Source organism: Lissotriton vulgaris, chromosome 5, assembly GCF_964263255.1.
Source record: "Lissotriton vulgaris chromosome 5, aLisVul1.2, whole genome shotgun sequence".
Taxonomy (NCBI): Eukaryota; Metazoa; Chordata; class Amphibia; order Caudata; family Salamandridae; genus Lissotriton; species Lissotriton vulgaris.
In genome coordinates, this window is record NC_141693.1 from 1,347,139,708 (window position 1) to 1,347,159,173 (window position 19,466).

General features: G+C 47.2%; 1 protein-coding gene across 4 annotated transcripts in view; it reads left to right on the forward strand.

Moving 5' to 3' along the window:
* The window catches only part of SIKE1 (suppressor of IKBKE 1), a 141,296-nt gene that overhangs the window by 61,328 nt on the left and 60,502 nt on the right, over positions 1-19,466 (forward strand). For all 4 annotated transcript variants that reach the window (XM_086923279.1, XM_086923277.1, XM_086923278.1 and 1 more), the window contains exon 4: positions 3,826-3,968. In XM_086923279.1, coding sequence (XP_086779405.1) covers positions 3,826-3,968 — 143 coding nt within the window. The remainder of the gene's footprint in view (positions 1-3,825; positions 3,969-19,466) is intronic.

Below are 19,466 nucleotides of genomic sequence, written 5' to 3' on the forward strand. Positions count from 1 at the left end.
GATAGTATCCTGCTTTTGCTTTCCTAATGAGCCCATGGTGGCTCTTCAATGCCTCTTTATACTCCCTCCTCCCCAGGTCAGAGAAATCTTTCCTCCACCGCCTTTCCAGGCGTTTGCAATCTGTTTTCGCCGTTCTTAAGGCATTAGAGTACCAAGGAGCCGATTTATGTGCTTTACCCTGTATTCCTGTGAGAAGCTCGCCCATTTCCGACACACTGAGCCCCTTTCTGCTTTTTCCCGTATCTTTGGCCCGGACAGTCTCATGGCAAAAGGGACCAGAAAATGATCTGTCCATACAACAGGGAGAGGTCCCCAATAGTTGGTTGGGCGTCCCCTAATTGCACTCCAAAAACTTCAAATAAAGTTGCTCCAGCAGTATAAAGTTAATTTCAAAGTTTCTTTTTATTTTAATCCTTATAATCCTTTTCATAAATCACATTTAATTGTCATGTGACGAGGATCAGTTTAAATTGTTATGATCAAACTCATATGTCAGTGACACACTTATGCCCTGCCCAATGCATTTCGTGCCATGCCCTTCATCAGGGGCTTATTCCTGCAAACCCGCTACCTGCCTGCGTGCTTGTGCTGAAAGTCTCATTATCATGGCAAAGGGTGGGAAGGCATTGCATTTCTCCACTGACCAGCCGTGGAGGAACACGTCAGTCGCCAACACACCTGGATCCGGGGTCCAGTTGAAGTACTGTTGGAGTTGGTGGCCAAGGCGGGATGCAAATAGGTTGATCATGAACGTGCCTCACTGGGAGATGCTCTGCCATGACCGAGACCTGATGTCCGATGGCAATAACCCCAGTCTTGGCTAGATCTGCAAGGGCTTTAAACTGAGAACCCCCCCCATATGATTGATTTTACGAACTGTTGTTACATTGTCCATTTTTAGAAGAACACATAACTCCGTCCATTCTTTGGTCCAACACTTTCCCACAAATGAGAGTGCCATCAATTCCAGGCAGTTGATATGTAGGGATTGTTCCGCAGTGGACCATCCACCACCTGGGGTAAATTCCCCCCAATATGCACCCCAGCCACAGCTGTTGCCATCAGATGCGATCATTAGATCCGGCTGAGAGTTGAAAATGGCATGCCTGTTCCAAGCCTCCGTGTGTAAGCCACCTGCGTAGTTCGCCTTTGGCCTCTTCTGAAGGAGGGACGTACTGTGAGTACGTGAGGCGGTGGTGTAAGTTTGAGGCCTTCAATCATTGGAGAGCATGAAAATGAAGAGGGCCTGGGAATATGGCCCGGATGGAAGATAAAAGAAAGCAGACCACTCTGGCAATTTTTCAAAGAGAGATTGTTGACTTGGAGAGGGTTCTGCGTACTTCATGTTGAATCTTGTCCATTTTCCTGTATGGTAGAATCCGTGTGGTTTCCAAGAAGTTGATCACAAAGCCTAGGAAGGTGAGACATTGAGAGGCAACCATGGCAAATTTGTTGCTGTTGATTATGAATACCAATACCAGGGTTTGGAAGAGATCTATTGTCCTCCCCAAGTGTGTAGACAGTGCGCATAGACATTGGTCCATAAAGATCATATCTTTCTGGTACACGGTCATGTGAAACCCTGTGCCCACAGGCGTACAACCATGGGTTTGAGGACCTTTGTGAACCACCAGGGGATTGAGGAAAGGCCAAATGGAAGGGAGTTGAACTTTAAGTTCTGTCTACACCATTGAAACTGTAAGAATCGTCAATGTGGTGTGAAGATTGGAACCGTCAGGTAAGCATCCTTGAGATCCAGTCTTACAAGTCAGTCATTTGGTTGAAGGAGATTGCGAAGGATGTGGATGCCCTCCATCTTGAAATAGCAGAAGACCTGCCATTCGTCGAATTCCCAGAGATTGATCACAGGGCTTGTTGGCCCCCATCCCTCTTCTCTACCAGGAAGAGGCTGCATAAGAAACCCAAAGGGGGAGGAGTGGTCAGAAGAATGGCTCATTTGGAAAGGATTTCCTGGAACTTCACCTGGATAAAAGCTGCCCCGTGCTCCGAAAAGCGGAGGGGACACGGAGTGACGGGTTGGAAGGGTAGAAAACCATGGTTACAGGATGCACTCCTTCCCTTATTCGTTCTTGAAACCTTAATTATGTCATCACAGTAATGCGTGCAGTCAGATTGCTGTGATCCATCCCACTTCACAGCTCATACTTAAGTGTACCTTAGGCCACTCATTTCGTGCCCAATCTGACACACTGCGTAGTGGGTGCAAGTACCCCTCTTTTTTTTTATCACCTTAGAACTTAGTTCATCCATTTTCATACTTGGAATCTATTTTCATACTCTGAATCCAATAATAATGTGTTTTTTTCATCCAATCTTGTAACATCACTCCGGAGACCTCGCCATTTCAACTTTTGTCTTTATTTTTAACCTTTTCCAATGATTACTGCATGCCCATCCAGGCTTTTCACAGAAACACGTATATACAAAAGTGAAACGTGAAGCAGAGTAAACTAATCGTTGTATACCCGATGCATTTCGAACCTTCAGTGGTTCTTCCTCAGGGGTCTCTACAATAAATGAAAAGACACTCCACAAACTGCTCACTGCTAACCTTTATTAATACAGAAAAATATATATAAGCAAGCCCTCTTTCTAACTAATACCCCTATTACTAAAAACCCATCAGTCTAATCGCCAAACTACTCCCTCCCTTGTAGTAAATGCGAAGCCCACCTCCTGGTATTCAACCCTCCGCCCGTGACACAACCCCCTTCTCCTTCCCTCATAATCATTGCCAAAAACGTAAAAACACCCAACTTACTGAATGCAGGCTTGTCTTTCCTCACTCACTTCTCCCCGTAAATCTCTTGCCTTTTTTCAATCCTAAAGCCACTTCCCTGAAATGACCAGAAGACTAACTTATGAATAGAGGCGTCTACCATGTTGCAGAAGTCATCTGTGACCGGGAAGTAGGAGATCTGCTCTTTGGTGTAGCAGTCGCTGCACTCCTCCATAAGGGAAGTATGGGTTAGATTGCGCAGGAGGGAGGCACAGGCAGGAAACCTGTAAGTGTGAAAGGGCAAATATGTGCTGGGGAAACCCACAAATATGTGGGTTGCGAAGCATTGCAATAAATGCAAGCAGCTGTGTGAAGACTATGGGGCAGCAGGCCTCAGCGACTCAAAGTGCCTGTTAGCCAATAGGTCTCGCTTTTGGGACCTTAGAAGTATTTAGTTATGCAGCACAATATCCTTGCTGCAACAACATAAACCGTTGCATGGCAAAACACTTATAAGGTTCCAAAGGCGAGACCTATTGGCTATGCCAATGCTTGTTTATAGCTGTAAAGTGGCTGTCTTGTGAACACAATTTTTACAAAAACTTTACTGTAACACACTTTTTTTTTTATCCTCAATTTTTCACACCTCTAAGCACTTCCATGGGATCAGGGATTACTCAAAGTGCCTCCCTTCATTTGCTGTGGAATTTTTAGATTTTTTTTCACAACGTGAATATTGAGATTTTGTATAAAATTGCGATTTTTCAAGATGGCATAAAAATTGTCTGATCTCCTTGCACAGTCAGTTGCATTTATCAAAAAAATTTAATGTGAGCTATATAGATAACAACTCTTTCAAGACCACTTGGCTAATACCTAAAAAATGGGAAAGCACATATATTTTTTTTGTCCCTTTCCCCTTTTAACTTTTTTCCCCTGGATGGAACTGCGTGGTGCGTGACATTATTATATCAGTTTTATACAGATCACTACTTGAAATCAAATCATCATCACATTTTGCACATGGTTACAAATGCTGACTTTAGCCTCTAACTAAAAGCAAGAATATTTTAATGTTTAAACAGAATTGTGGCTGTCTCTAGAGGAGCACCAGTATGCTTTGGAACTTATCATGAGCAAGTACAGGAAACACATGCTAAATCTAATGACGCCCCGAAATGAAGATGAAACCGAACCTGTGCTGGAAGTCCATCAGATGTATTCAGCGGTAAGGATAATCACTAAGTCTGTTGTCTTATATTTATTGCCCATCTGCATCTAGGTGTGGAGATATTCAAGATATGCATGTATTTTATGTTCATCTTGTACTTGTAAGATGGAAATTTGTATGATTCTAAAACATCTATGAGTAGATAGTATCCATTGCTAATTGACTTTGTAACACTTGTTGTCTTTAAAGGATTTGAGATGTGTTTTACGTCCTTTTGTTTTTTCAAAACTTTTTTATATTTTTAGGTTGCCCCGGTTTACCAGGCAAGCTAAATCCTTAAAAGAATGGCCTTTGGATCTACGTAATGGCTATCTTTCTCCTTAATTAATTGGCATTATTTCATTTGCTTTTGACTGCGAAAAACGATGGAATGCTTAACATAGTTTAGACAAAATAAAAGTTGATTCACCGCAGCAGTTCTGAGGTTGAGATTGGCAGTGACAAAATACTATAAGTAAAGGCCTGGCATATAAATAACTAGTGGGTCCTAAATGCATGAAATCAACATACACAGCAAGGCAGTAGGTGGGAGAGGAGTAAGCTAGACAATCACAGGTATGAGACTATGACCGGAAAGGTATGCTTCCTAGTAAGTTAGTGGTAACGATTTTGATTCCTGGTACAAAAGAAAGTAACCCCTTTTTGGAAAAAATTAGTTATTTGATTATTTACCTTTATTCAGACATCATCAGCTTAAATAAAAGAAAATTGGAACCATTTGAGTTAAACATTTATTTTTCATTAAATTATTACGTTAAATACAAGTGTTAAAATGAAACATGATCTATACACCTAGGTAATTCATTACACAAAAAAAGATTGTGCATGCTATACAATCAACATTTCTTAATGTTAATAATAAATAATGCTGCAGCAATTGACACCCTGTCCAACACTAAACAAGAAATCGAAAGCAATATTTACTGAGTGCAAACCTTCTCTTTGAGCCCCAGTAACATGATAAACAGGCAGAGAATGTTCCTATTTATTAGGGGTCTTTTTGATGTAATCACACATAGAGGGTTCTCGAGCATTCTTTAAACAATAAATATGGAACAGGAAACTTAATTGAAACAAGCAATGGTAAAACCAAAAGGTCTCATCAGTTGGACCTATTGCCTTTGCCTGTGCTGTTTCCTGATGCTGTACACCATAGGCAAATATAATTTGATGCAAATGCTGTACCGCACTGGGCAACAATTAAAGAGGTGTAATAATGTATGTATGCATGTGTGCACCTACAAAAGCAAGCATTTGCAATGCATATGTCTCGCCTTTGGGACCTTATATGTATTGAGCAATACAGCATATTAGCCTGGGTGCTGAAACATCTACTATTGTTTAATATGGAGGGAAAGTAAGAACTAAAATGAAGGGAAAGTAAGCACCAAACTGCGTGACACACCAGGTATGGGAACACATGTAGGGAAATATTGCCTTTCAGCGGGGAATGGTATAGTCCAAAGCTCTTTTTTTAAGATAAAAGCAGAGCCTTCGGTTATCATATCACTGAAAATACAAGATTTGAAAAACAAATTGTCTATTTGTGCTTTGGGGATAAGCCTGTCCGATCGTGCCAATGCTACCAAGGGGTGAGCTGGGGCTATCTAAAGTGTGTATCCCCTTACCCTAACTAGAAGCAAGGTCCCTACTTGGACAAAGGTACCTACCTCGGCCAACTAGAGATCCCCAGCTGAAAATAAACTCTGCGCCTAAGCTACCTGCATCACTGTTAAACATTTCATCAAAAAGGTATTTTTCTAATGCTGTTCTCTGCCGCACAGCCGATGCTGTCACAGCAGCCTCCAGCAGCGTGACCTGCTCTATATGAATCTGCATTAAAAAAAAGCACTCTAACAAAATAACAAGCAAGCTGTTTAAAAAAAACAGCGATACGCAAATGCAAACAGAGGCATGCCGAGATATCCAATCCGCCTCGTACATCACAGAAAGGACTTTATAAGAAAGCACTGACAACGCAATAGGACTCGCATTTACGCGAGACTTATTGCATTGGAATCGGAAGTGCGGGTCTGAGAAGTCACGGACTGCGGGAGGAGAGGGGGGAAGGCAGGGGAAGAAAAATACTGTTGGATGTAAAGGAGCTGGTAGCCATGGAAGGATACAAATGATGAATGAGGAGGGACTAACAAGCCTCAAACCAATCGGAAGGCAGCATTTAAGACAAAAGCCAATGGGAAGAGAGTGGGCAGAGCTTCCACAAAGCTTCCATGCTACAGTATATACTGCATGCCTCGCAAATCGATGGCAGCATATTCGTGCTGCAATGCTAGGCAAGACCTAAAAAGGGGGCGTAACACATTCTCTTCCAGGGGATCCTCATCAATAGTCATAAGCACTGAATATTCCCGCCCATGTGCGGGGACCCCGGAAATAATAAAAAATTATATATGGAAACCATATATGTACAGCTCTACATATATACAAGCATATATCATTTTTTCCCATATCAATGCAGCCCCCAATGGAGGCTAAACACTGTAGTTGCATATATAAAACACTTGCATTTGCCAATATATAAAAGACACATTAGGGTAATTAGCACTTTGTCTTTTAATGAGTAAAACACTCATAACTGGCAAAAATTGCACATAGAAGACATTGTTAGCCTACAGGCTGCATTGCAAACCAATAGCATAGAAAATGAAAGCATTTTCAACAAAAAACTGGCACCGTGCCTTTAAGGCAGCCATGACCCCTAGCTTCCCATCATGCCTCAGGGGTGACAGTTGGGGCAGTTGTTCTTTCCGGCTCCTTTGTCAGGACCCTGAATTCACAGCTCTCTACTTTTTTGGCTTTTCAGTCAAAAATTCTCTTTTTTTTCTGGGTTTTCTTTGCTTCACTCGACGTCTTTTGGCATTCGAGTGCTGGATAACCCATTTTTTGTGACAAACAAATGTTTTCTGTCAAAATGCCTTCTTTATTCGATCCTTGCCCTGCCTGTGGCAAGAAGAAGGCCAAGACAGACACACATGAAGTGTATCTCAAAGACAGGGAGAGAATCAGGATTGTAGGGCTCGACGTCGAAGGCTCCGGCGGCGGGATTGTTGTCGAGGGACCGAGCACAGGAGCGCCGCTCATCGTCGAAGGCCAAGTCCCTGTCGGCGTTGGAACAGCGTCCGGCGTCGAGAGAAGATCCTCCGCCATCAACTTTGCAGCCACGATTGTCATAAAGGTCATCCCCGCCGAGACGGATGTCATCTACTCCGAAGTTGAGACCAAAGTCTCAGTCGAGGTCTCAGCATAGATCGCCGTCGAGACCGAGATCGTCGGACATTTTATCGTTGACGTCGAGGCAAGGGCCTCCGTCGAAGCCAGCAAGACACTCGACGTCGAGACATCAGTCTCCGTCAGGTCCGTTGTCGACATCGAGGCGCAGCCCTCCGTCGAAGGAACAAAGCTCGACGTCGAGGCGCAGCCATCCGTCGAAGGACCGAAGTTCGACGTCGAGGCGTAGCCCTCCGTCGAAGGACCAAAGCTCGACGTCGAGGTGCAGCCCTCCGTCGAAGGACCGAATTTCGGCGTCGAGGCGCAGCCCTCCGTCGAAGCGTAGATGTTCCACGTCAAGACACAGCCCTAAGTCAAAGAGACTCAGATCGACGTTGAGGCAGGAGTCTCCATCGAGGCATCAATCGACGTCGAGGGTCAGTCCTCCATCGAAAAGAGCAAGGTCGACGTCGAGGCAGGGGTATCTGTCGGCGAGAACAACTCCGTTGGCACACCAGTCGACGTTGAGGCACAATACTCCCTCGGGGATAGAAGATCGGGATTGACGTTGAGACCTAGATCTCCGTCCAGACGTTCAACACCGGGGCACATGCACTCCAGATCGGCGTTGAAGCAAAGATCCACTCCACGAACGACGTCGAGACAGAGGTCTCCGTCGGTGTCTGCCCCATCAAGCCTCTCTGTCTCCTGCATCGATGTCGAGAGCAGGCTCTCACCGGTCCATTTCCAGTACTCCAGAGGTGGTTATCTCCTCTTCAAGCAGCCACAGTTCGCAGTCTGATTCCCATCATGCTGCGAAAGCTCGCCAGGAAGTGGGTAAGTCTCCTACACGTTCCCCGAGTAGGGCGCAGAGGCACACATCAGTACATCTTTCTCCCAGATGGTTGCAACCCCTACACCAGTGTTTCCCAAACTGGGGTCCGTGGACCCCTAGGGGTCCGTGACACATTCCCTGGGGGTCCGTAGGCAACAGTTTTAAAAGCACAGAAAAGTTTCTTGTATAATTAGCAGCTTTCCAGCAACAATAAAATTGTCAAGATCATGCCAGTGATTAATGTACCTGCTGGAGCGTGAGGAGAGTTTTGTTCAGTGGCAGCTTTGACTTAACTAATGTAGCACAGAGGGTTAATGTGCCTACTGCAAAGAACGTGTAACATGCATTTTAAAACGCAGTATTTTATGTGCATAGGTTCGTGGTTACTGCTTTTGTCACAGAGATTCTTTCGTTACTGTGCACTTAACAAGTGACAATTGTAATGTAGCAGAAGGACCTATAAACTGTCATCAAAGAGCTGCTTGCAAACTGCATGGTACCAGTTAGTAACTTATGTTTTCCCCCAGTTATTCATTATCCTGATGCTGCTAAAAAGGTTTATTTGGGTGGAAATACATTTTTAATGTTAAAGTCAGTGCTAGCCACCGTGTTATGTTCTGAATCCTGAGTTTGTGCTTTTCCAGACCAAGCACTCTTTAAACATTTTATATACACACTGATTTACATGTATGATTCAATGTCTCTATATGTGTGTGATGTCAAGTGCTCTGGCATCCTACAATGGTATGAGAGATGCTATAAAAAAAAAATGAAATGCATGTGACAGATGGACTATTACTTCAATATAAAGTACTAAGGGCCAGATGTATGATCCGTTTTTATATGTGCGAACGGGTTCGCAAACAAGTTTGCGCATGCAAAAACCTATTGGGCCATGTACATTGCCTATTTCACTTGTCGCAATTTGTTTGCGACTCGCTAAATACGTTTTGCAACTTGCTATTTGGAAGGGGCATTTCCTTCCAAATAGCGAGTCTCAAAACCATGTACAAATGTTTTGCGGTTGCAAAACATTTGCAATTACCACCTACTTCAAGTAGATGGTAATGCATTTGCAAATTTAAGGGGTCCTCAGGGGACCACTTCCCCTTTGCAAATGCATGCACAATAATTTTTTAAGGGTAGGCCGTGGTCCCAGGGACCTCTGCCTGCCCTTAGAAAATTAAATGAAAATGTTTCATTTCCTTTTTCTTTCAATGCATGGTAAATGGGCTGCATTTTCTTTTTAAAACTGCTTTATTTAAAAGCAGTCCCAGACATGGTGGCCTGCAGAGCCCAGCAGGCCACCATACCTGGGGGGGCTGGCATTCCCAATGGGCTCGCAAATTGCGAGAGGCTCATTAATAATAATGAACCTCACAATTTGCGACCCCATTGGGAATCCCAAACAGTGTTAAACACGCTGTTGTACATTTCATTTAGCGACTCGCAATTTGCCACTTGCCATATGTCGCCAATTGTGAGGCGCTAATTGAAATGGTCGTACATCTGGCCCCAAAATCCTTAGTACTTTGAGTATTTGTTTTGTATGCACACGTGTATTTTTTTCGAATTACTATTTTAATATTTGAAATTTAACTCATACAAATTGCTTGGGGGTCCCCGGCTTCCAGTGGTGACTCAATGGGGGTCCTCAGGAGTCAAAAGTTTGGGAACCACTGCCCTACACCATTGGGCTGTGCCTACAGGTATGACAGATTCTAGAAGAGAGCCAAGTTCGACTCACAGGTCTCCACTAGCTCATCTGGCGGAAGAGGTAGAACGGACACCTCCAAGAGGAAGAGCACGTACTCGCTCCCCTGCTCCAGCGTCTAGGGGAAGGTCAAGATCTCTCCCCCATGTACCAACACCTAGGGAAAGATCAAGATCTCGTAGCAGAAGGCGGCACAGGTCTCCTACTCCTTCTAACTCCTCAACATTTTCCTCAAACAGAGACTATTCGCCCACTCTTACAGATAGCTCACCGTCAAGAATATCTCCGGTGGATGACGTAAGCAAGTTCCAGGACGTTTTGGCTAGGGTGGCTTCCAAACTTAACATCCCCATGCCTGTTCAGGAGAGTACCTCTTCAGTAATTTTTGAGATGCTGAATCAGAGAGCCTCCTCTCGGCCATTACTGCCTCTGGTGCCGGGACTGCTGTAACCAGTAATGGAGATTTTTCTCATGCCAGCCCCCCTCAAAACTGCACAAGCAAGAATTCTTAAGAAATAACACCCGTCGGTGGATGATCCCGAGTTCTTAAAATCAGATCCAAAACCGGACTCCGTGATTGTGGCTGCGGCTAGAAATACTCATTCGGTGGTCTTGTCCACAGTCACTCCGGACAAGGAGAGCAAGACGCAGGACTCGTGGGGTAGGAAAGTGTGTGGTACCTCCTCATCTATGCTCAAAGTCTCTAGTGCGTCAGCTCTATTGGGAAGATATGATAGAGCACTATGGGATTCGCTGCAACACTTCTCTGAGAAACTACCCAAGGAGGACCTTAAAGACTTTGAGGAAGTCCTGCAAGAGGGCAGCTTGGTGGCGAACCAAGTAATAAGTGCGGCGGCTGATGGAGCGACGCTCTCATCGCATTCATACGCCCACGAAATTTGTGCCAGGAGATCTTAGTGGCTTCACTTAACAGCTCTGAAGCCAGAGGCACAATCCGAATTGTCATATGTGCCATTTTCCAGATCTTCGCTGTTTGGACCTCACACCGATGAGGAAATGGCGCGGATGAAGATCGAACTGGATACCCTGAAGGAGGTAGGATTGGAGAAAAAGAAAGAGTTCCGTCTTCGCTACCGCAACACTGACCGCCGATCATTCCAACAGAGGAACCCCTCATTGGCAAAAGATCTGGGTTTAATCCATCACCGTTCTTTAGCCCACTCTGCCACCCCAGTTCAGACATGGCTATAGGCAAATCAGTCTGACCCTGGGTGTGAGTGTTTGATTGATTCAGATGCTCCGTCCATCACCACCCCCTTTTGTACCGCTTTTGGCCGCCATAAGTGTGGCAGGGTATGATCAGACGTGAGTCCCTTGCTCACTTTGCCACTGGATTCAAGCAAGCCGGGCTAAAGACGGCTGGAATGCCAGAAACCGGTCCTCGGAAGCTTGTTTCCGGTCCAGGGAAGACATGGCTTGGCAGTTCGGGCTGGACTGTTCCCATGAGGCACAGGGTCAGACTGATTTGCATATAGCCATGTCTGAACTGGGGTGGCAGAGTGGGCTAAAGAACGGTGATGGATTAAACCCAGATCTTTTGACTGGGTGTGAGTGTTTGATTGATTCAGATGCTCCGTCCATCACCACCCCCTTTTGTACCGTAAAATTCTAAAAAGCAACTGGTCGACAGATAGCATCAGCACTCGGCTCGATGGCATCCTGCTTTTTCCTGGTACCCAATGCCAGGTTGAAAATGCGTCCTCTTCAGCAGGATCTGGAGGACAAGTGGGACCAGAGGTCTTCTCGCTGGGAAGACCAGATCTGCTTATCAATGGGTGTCAAGGCTTCAATTCCATGGTGGATGAACAGAGACAACCTGGAGGTAGGAGTTCCGTTCCATCAATCTCCTCCGTCTCAGACTCTGATCACGGACACATCTCTAAAAGGATGGGGAGCCCACATGGGTTCTCTTCAGACACAAGGCCAATGGTCCTCGAGGGAGCAATTGTACCATATCAACATGTTAGAGCCCAGGGCGGTTCATCTGGCTCTCAAGGCCTTCTTACCTTCGATTCAGGCAAGTTTCATTCTAGTACAAACGGACAATACCACCACGATGTACTACCTGAACAAGCAGGGGGGAACTCGTTCGAGGACTCTGTCGTTGGAAGCGCAGTCCCTGTGGAATTGGCTGCTGAGGAGGAAGCTATCCATCACAGCGGTTCATCTGCCAGGGGAGCAGAATTCACAATCGGACACACTCAGTCGCCACTTCGCAGAGCAGCAAGATTGGGTCCTCTGCGACAAAGTGTTCGACGTCATTTTCCAAGATTGGGGTCATCCAGGCATAGACCCGTTTGCAGACGACAAAAACAAAAAATGCCAAGACTTCGCCTCAAGATACTACCGACCAGGATCAAGGGGGAATGCCCTTTTGATCAACTGGTCCGGGGCATTTGTGTACGTCTTTCCACCAATGCCTCTCATCCAGAAAGTGGTGACCAAACTGTCACACTCGGACACAACAATGATCCTGATTGCTCCGGAGTGGCCGAGACAGTGGTGGTACCCGGACCTTTTGTATATGTCACTGAAGCCACACAGGAGGCTCCTGTGCTGTCCAAGATGAATGGGAGGATCCATCATCCCAACCTTCCTTCACTGATCTTGGCAGCATGGCTCCTGAGGTCCTCCAGTATGGGCATCTAGGTCTATCTCCAGACTGTATGTCTATATTGAAAGAGGCAAGGAGACCTTCCACCAGGCACTCCTATGCTTGTAAAGGGAAACACTTCTAGATGTGGTGTGTGCAAAATAATTGTAGTCCCACTAAAGGGCAGGAGGAGGTAGTTTTACCATATCTACTTCACCTAGCCAGAGCAGGTCTGAAATACTCTTCTATTAAAGTGCACCTAGCGGCCATTACGGCTTATAGGCGTTCGCCTTCTCAACCCTCCTTTTTTCAGTTACAAGTGGTGATGGATTTACTTCAGGGCCTTAAGAAGGTATATCCTCCAGTGCGGACCCCTTCACCTTCTTGGGAACTGAATTTGGTGCTGTCCAGATAATGGGTCCACCTTTTGAACCTATCCACAAAGCGACCTTGCAACACCTTACGTGGAAGGTCGTCTTCTTGGTGGCTATCACCTCAGCGTGTAGGGTGAGCGAGATTCAGGCCCTCTGTTCCAAAGAGCCGTAGCTGGTTTTCCATCTCAATAGGGTGGTGCTCAGAACTCATCCGTCCTTCCTCCCCAAGGTAGTGTCGGATTTTCATGTAAATCAAGCAATATCACTCCCTACCTTTTTTCCTAACCCCTACAACCCAGCGGAGAGGGCCCTTCATTCACTAGACCTTAAAAGGGTTTTGAAGTTCTATCTTGAGAGGTCAAGGTCTATAAGAAAGTCTATCACCTCTTCATTAATTATGGTTCGGTTAGAACAGGTTTCCCAGCAACAAAAAGGTCCATCTCCAGATGGATAGTTTCATGCATTAAACTAGCCTATCAGTTAGCAGGGAAACCACTTTTGTCTGCTCCGAAAGCTCATTACACATGAGGAAAGGCAGCTACAACCGCTTTCCTCAATAATGTACTGCTCTCCGAGATATGCAAAGCAGCTACTTGGAGATCAGTACACACGTTTACAAGACACCACTGTCTTGACTCTGATACCAGAGCGTACACTCAAGTAGGACAAGCCTCCTTGAGAAATCTGTTCAGCAGCTGATTTTTTTTTTTTCGGTTGTTGTGGTTTGAATCACTGTGTTCTCATTTGTCTGCAGGTGGTTGATGGGCTTGCTATTCTATTCAATGCTTATGACTATTGATGAGGATCCCCTGGAAGAGAAGGATAAGTTACTTACCTGTAATCCTAGTTCTCTTCCAGGGGTATCCTCATCAGTCATAAGCAACCCACCCACCTCCCCAGACAAATTACTTTGTTTCTGTTTCTGAAGTGTTAAAGATATCATTGGGCCCTGATCTTCAGGGTTATGCAAAGAACAACTGACCCAACTGTCACCCCTGAGGCATGATGGGAAGCTAGGGGTCATACCTGCCTTAAAGGCACGGTGCCAGTTTTTGTTGAAAATGCTTTCATTTTCCATGCTATTGGATTGCAATGCAGCCTGTAGGCTAACAATGTCTTCTATGTGCAATTTTTGCCCGTTATGAGTGTTTAACTCATTAAAAGACAGAGTTTAACCCTTTCGATGCTGATGACGAGCTCAGCTCGTCATGATGCACAGTTGAGCTGTGCTGATGACGAGCTGAGCTCGTCATGAGTGCAGCCTAAGTGCAGTTTCCAGCACTGGGGGGGAAAACACCTAGCAGCCAAGGTGTTAAGTGCTAATTACCCTCATGTGTCTTTTATATATATATATTGGCAAATGCAAATGTTTTATATATGCAACTACATTGTTTAGCCTCCATTGGGGGCTGCATTGATATGGGAAAACATGATATATGTTTGTATAAATATATGTAGAGCTGTACATATATGGTTTCCATATATAGTTTTTTATAATTTCGGGGTCCCTGCACATGGGCGGGAATATTCAGTGCTTATGACTTTGATGAGGATAACCCTGGAAGAGAACTAGGATTACAGGTAAGTAACTTATCCTTACCTACATATATTTTAGAGGCAAACACAACATACATGTGTATTGACACATTAATCAGTAGTGCTTACCAGACTCCGCTCCACTAGGGACTCACTCCATCGGGAATCTGCCACTAGGACAACGCCAGCACAACAGGGAAATCTAAATAGACTTGGACAAAAAACCTTACAGCAATGGAGTACTGTGAGCCAGTAGAGGAGTCCAACTTGTTGACAGAGATACGCTGTGTACGCAGCGCTAAGCAGTCTGTTGATGCGGACGGCGGTTTAGGCAGCCCACAATTAAATACGGTGCACAGGACTTTGTTAGCTTGACGGAGTGCTTGTAACCGCCGCCAGGGAGGGATGACCGGAATCCCGCCAAGATCTAAATCAGACCCTTGAGGGGCCTATTAGCATTTCAGGCGGATCGCCACCATCCGTATGTGGTGGCGATCCACCCAACATTTACCTCTGCCCGCATCCCATCTTCCCCCCCGCCGTATTACGATGGCAGGGGTCTACGGCGGACGGAAAGACCGTCCGCCGCTTTTCTGCCGGTCAACTCGTCGACCGGGCGGAAAACATCTCCAATATGGTAGCGGTGTCTGCAAGACACCGCCATCCATATTGGGATTCAGGTGGAGATCAGCATTGCCGCCATGGAAAGTCATGCAGTCTTTGGCATTGGGCGGCCTGTTGCGGGCCCCCAGGATGTAAGGGGGATGGGGGGGTGCACATGGGGGGTACCTATGGTTTGCATCCACAGCATTGTGGCGGGCGGTGCTGTGTGATGCCACCGCCACCGTGGCATCCTAATTGCTGGTAAGGGATCGCGCACCTCTGGCGGGCGGTCTCAGCACCGCTAGGGTCAACATCCTAATACGCCCCTTAGTAAGGTCGTTAATAATCAAACCATTTGGAACTATTTTACTGGTTGTTTATTAGCATTGATGAGTAAAAAAAAAAAATAATGAACCAGAGAAGAGGTGTATTGCTGGAGAAATTGATAACAGAGGGGAAGAGGTTAGTGACACTAGAAGAATGCCTTATGTATAACTATTGTGCAGAGTTGTACAAATGAAATGGTCGGTATACAGAATGGAAAACCTTATTAACGAGTTGTTAATGGTTTTGTTAGCGAAAAAATATGGATTAAAATGAGATGCTGACATTACAGAAGAGAAAGTCAGAGATGCTTTGAAATTGACTGACATCCAGGTACTCCAGCATGATGTGACCAAAAACACATGAGGACTGGTAACCTTCATTACTCTAAGTCCTACTCTTCCTCGTCCCATTCCTACAAATTGAGTGTTGGGAATCGAGTGCATTCTTGCCTTTAACTACATGAAGTGTTTTTGGAAGGGTGGCCTTCATGTACTCCCCCCCCCCCCCCCCCCCCCCCCCCCTTGGAGGAAGGTGAAAAGTTTAAAATAAAATAAATAGAGCTTACATGTTCCTGCCTTCAAGCATGAGTTGAACCTCATATAAAGGACTTGGACGAGGAAGAAGGACAAGGTTGTAATGCAAGCAAGGTAAATGGACCACCACGCCCTCTAAGACAGTAAAAAATAGTTATGTTTGGAGTTCAGTGGACCAACACATCCCTGTGCTTGGTGACACTGCAACTGCTGAATCATAGATAGCTACACTCTTCACTGGGACATTTTTCTAAGCTAAAGTCAACACCAAAGAACTTTTAGTATTATTTTCCATTTCAGATTTGTTGTAACTTTTCTGTAGTAGGGGATCTCTGTGTATAGTCATAATCTAGTGAATAGTCCTGCCCATGTGCGTGGACCCCGGAGCAATCAAAACAATCTCTTAAGGTGTTGAAAAATGCAGAACTGCACAGACACTTAAGAGAGAATTAAAGACCGATAATGCAGCCTATAAAACCAGGCTACACTGTCCAGTACTTCAACTAGAAATTCCACCAAAAATCCACAAACAGCAAAGTCTGTCCAGATTTCCCTTGCCTCAAAAGCAAAAACCCCTCTGGAATGATAGAGAGGAAGACCTGGACAGACAAGCCCCATAGGCTGCCATTATGTGACTCCGAACAAGTTCCTGTGCCTTTAGGAGAGCTTTCCAGAACTTCACAGTATCCCAAAATGCACTCCAGGTCCCTCTTACTTTCAGTTCTTTTTTCCGGCTCCTGCAAGCAGGACCCTGGAGCATTGAGCTCTCCCTTTTCAAGGGTTTATTGGTGATTTTTCACTTTTGTTCAAGTCTTTGAGTGCTTTTCTAAAGTACTTTTGGTGCCTTTCTTCTTGTTTATCCTTTGGTGCACCCTTTGATTGTCAAATATGCCTGCATTATTTGACAAATGTCCAGAGTGCTCCAGGAAAAAGGCCAAATCGGATCCCCATGAGGTGTGTATCCTCTGCCTTCCCTCTTCCCATGTCCCAGAGGAGCGTGTGATTTGTCAGGGCTTCTCTGGCAGGACCCTGAAGGACAGAAAGAAGATCAGGCTTCAGGGCCTTGAGGAAAGAAGGCTGAAGGCGCAAGGTGGGTCTGGAGGGGCTTCCTCTGCCCGTGCTGAGGCCTCTAGGGGGCTCCCCAGGGGCAGGAAGACCAGCAAGCGTCCCCATTCTCCGTCTGGGTCGATTGCACCGACTGCGGCATCGAGAGGGATGACTACAGTCTGTTCCCCGTCTCCCCAGGGCTCTGGGTCGAAGCGACGTCCACGCTCGACGTCGAAGGAACTGAACAGACTGCCGTCGAGGTCTCCTGTGACGATTTCGTCGTCGTCGGAGTCATCGTCGGAGTCATCGACGTCGAAAGGCCCGGCGTCGGCGCTCGCCGTCGAGGCGACACCGCAGTTTGCCGTCGGCGAAAAGGAGAAGATCGTCGTCGAGGGGATCCTCGTCGTCGAAGAGCAGATCGCCGGAGGCGCAGGAGGTCGCCGTCGAGGTGAAGGAGGTTGCCGTCGAGGCGAAGGCATTCGCCGTCGAGGGAGAGACGGTCGACGCCGAGGAGAAGACGCTCGCTGTCGAGAGACCGACGCTCGCCGTCCGGTCGCCGTTCTTCGATGCCGAAGAGACGTGGAAGGAGGTCTGGCACCATGGGAGGTTCGCCAACGTCCCAGGCTGGAAAGGAAGGCGGATCACCGGGTTCGGTGTACTCCATGATGTATACCCCGTCACAGAGGCCGGTTACACCCCTGCCTCCATTACCGAGGGGGCTCCCTCCGAGGGCCCCTACTCCTCCTCCTCTACCACCACTTCCTCAACCTATACCTCGACCTCAGCTGCCAGGAGACAAGCCGCCTCTGGTCCCCCCGAGGTCGGTCTCGCTGCCCCGACTTCCGACTCCGCCCAAGGGGACCCCTCAGCCGAGGGCCCCGGCCAAACCAAAGTCGCCCGCTCCGGTGGAACAGGCGGATCGACCGAAGCCAAGGAGGTCACAATCACGCTCCGGACGGAGGGGGAGATCGAGGAGTCGGCATAGATCTTCCACCAGGTCAAGACGTCGCCATAGGAGGCGTGGATCGAGGTCCCGCACGGACTCCTCCAGGTCAAGACCAGGACCTATTCACCGACCTTGTCGGAATCCCCAGGGACAAGGGTGTCTCCGGTGGACGACATCAGCACGTTCCAGGATGTCCTCCTGAGGGGAGCAGCGAAATTGGGAATCACGGTGAAGGCTCCAACACCCACGACGTCCGTGATATTTGAGACGCTTCACAAGAAGCATTTGTCTCGCCCTCTACTGCCGCTAGTACCTGGTTTGGTAGAGCCTGCGGAAGAGCTGTTCCTCACGCCAGCGGTGGTGAAGGCCGCTCCCTCCCGACTTATGAAGAAGTACAGGGCCCTGGATTCGGACCCGGCTTTTCTGCGGATAGACCCGGTTCCGGACTCTGTTATAGTGACGGCGGCCAGGAAGCTACATTCTACCTCCCCGTCTTCAACCGTACCGCCCGATAAGGAGAGCGATGGATCGACTCAGCCGGTAGGAAGGCTTATGGGACGGCATCCACGGCCATGAAGGCATCCAGCGATGCGGCATTGCTAGGGCGGTATGACCGTGCCCTGTGGGAGTCCCTTCAACAGTTCACGGAACTCCTGCCACGAGATAAGAGGGAGGACTTCCAGGAGATTCTCAAAGAGGGGATGCTGGTTTCAAACCAGGTAATCAGCGCGGCTGCGGATGTCTCTCTTTTGGCTGCCCATGGGTACTGTCATGGGATGGGATCAACCAGCGGCGCCATGCTTGGCTCAGGCTCACATCACTCAAGCCGGAGGCCCAGCAGCGGGTGGCCAATCTGCCCTTCTCGGGGGAAACCCTATTCGGCAAGCATGCCGATGATGAGATGGCCCGCATGAAGGCGGAGGCAGAGACCCTGACGGCTGTGGGCGTGGAGAAGCCCAAAGAAAACAAGGCCTACCGCCCGTTCCAGAGACGGTTCGGTGCACAGGGAAGAGGACAAGGGCAGACTTTGGGACAGCAGCAGCAGCAACAACAGCAGCAGTTCCGGAGACCCTTCCAGAAGCGCCAGAAGGGTAGAGGGGGACAGCAGTCCTCTACAGCGAACAAGGGCCCGGCTGGGTCTCGACCCTGAGCGGTTACTTCCCCTACATCCATTACCCGCTCCGGTGGGGGGAAGCGTGGAGAGAAATTACTCAGGACAAGTGGGTGCTGAATATTGTTTGCAATGGATACAGTCTTCGGTTCACCAGCCCGCCTCCATCAATTCCTCCGGTCAGCTCGCAGTTTCAACTGCGCGAGCTCCAGGCGGATGCCGATATCCTGTTAAGGAAAAGGGCGATAGAAGACGTACCTCTGTCTCAAAGAGGAAGAGGTCTGTACTCCCGGTTCTTCCTGGTTCGCAAGAAGAACAAGAAAGAGTTCAGGCCCATTCTGGACTTGCGACAGGCAAACAAGTGGATTCGCAGAGAAGTTTTGCATGCTGTCGTTGCATCATATTTATCCCCAGTTGCAACAGGGAGACTGGCTATGTGCAATAGACCTACAGGATGCGTACTTCCATGTGCCCATTGCACACAAACACAGGAAGTTCCTGCGATTCCAAGTCGGCGCCAATCATTATCAGTACACGGTACTGCCATTCGGACTGAAGTCTGTGCCCAGAACATTCTCGAAGTGCATGGCAGTGGTAGCAGCGCACCTGAGGAAGAACAAGGTGTTT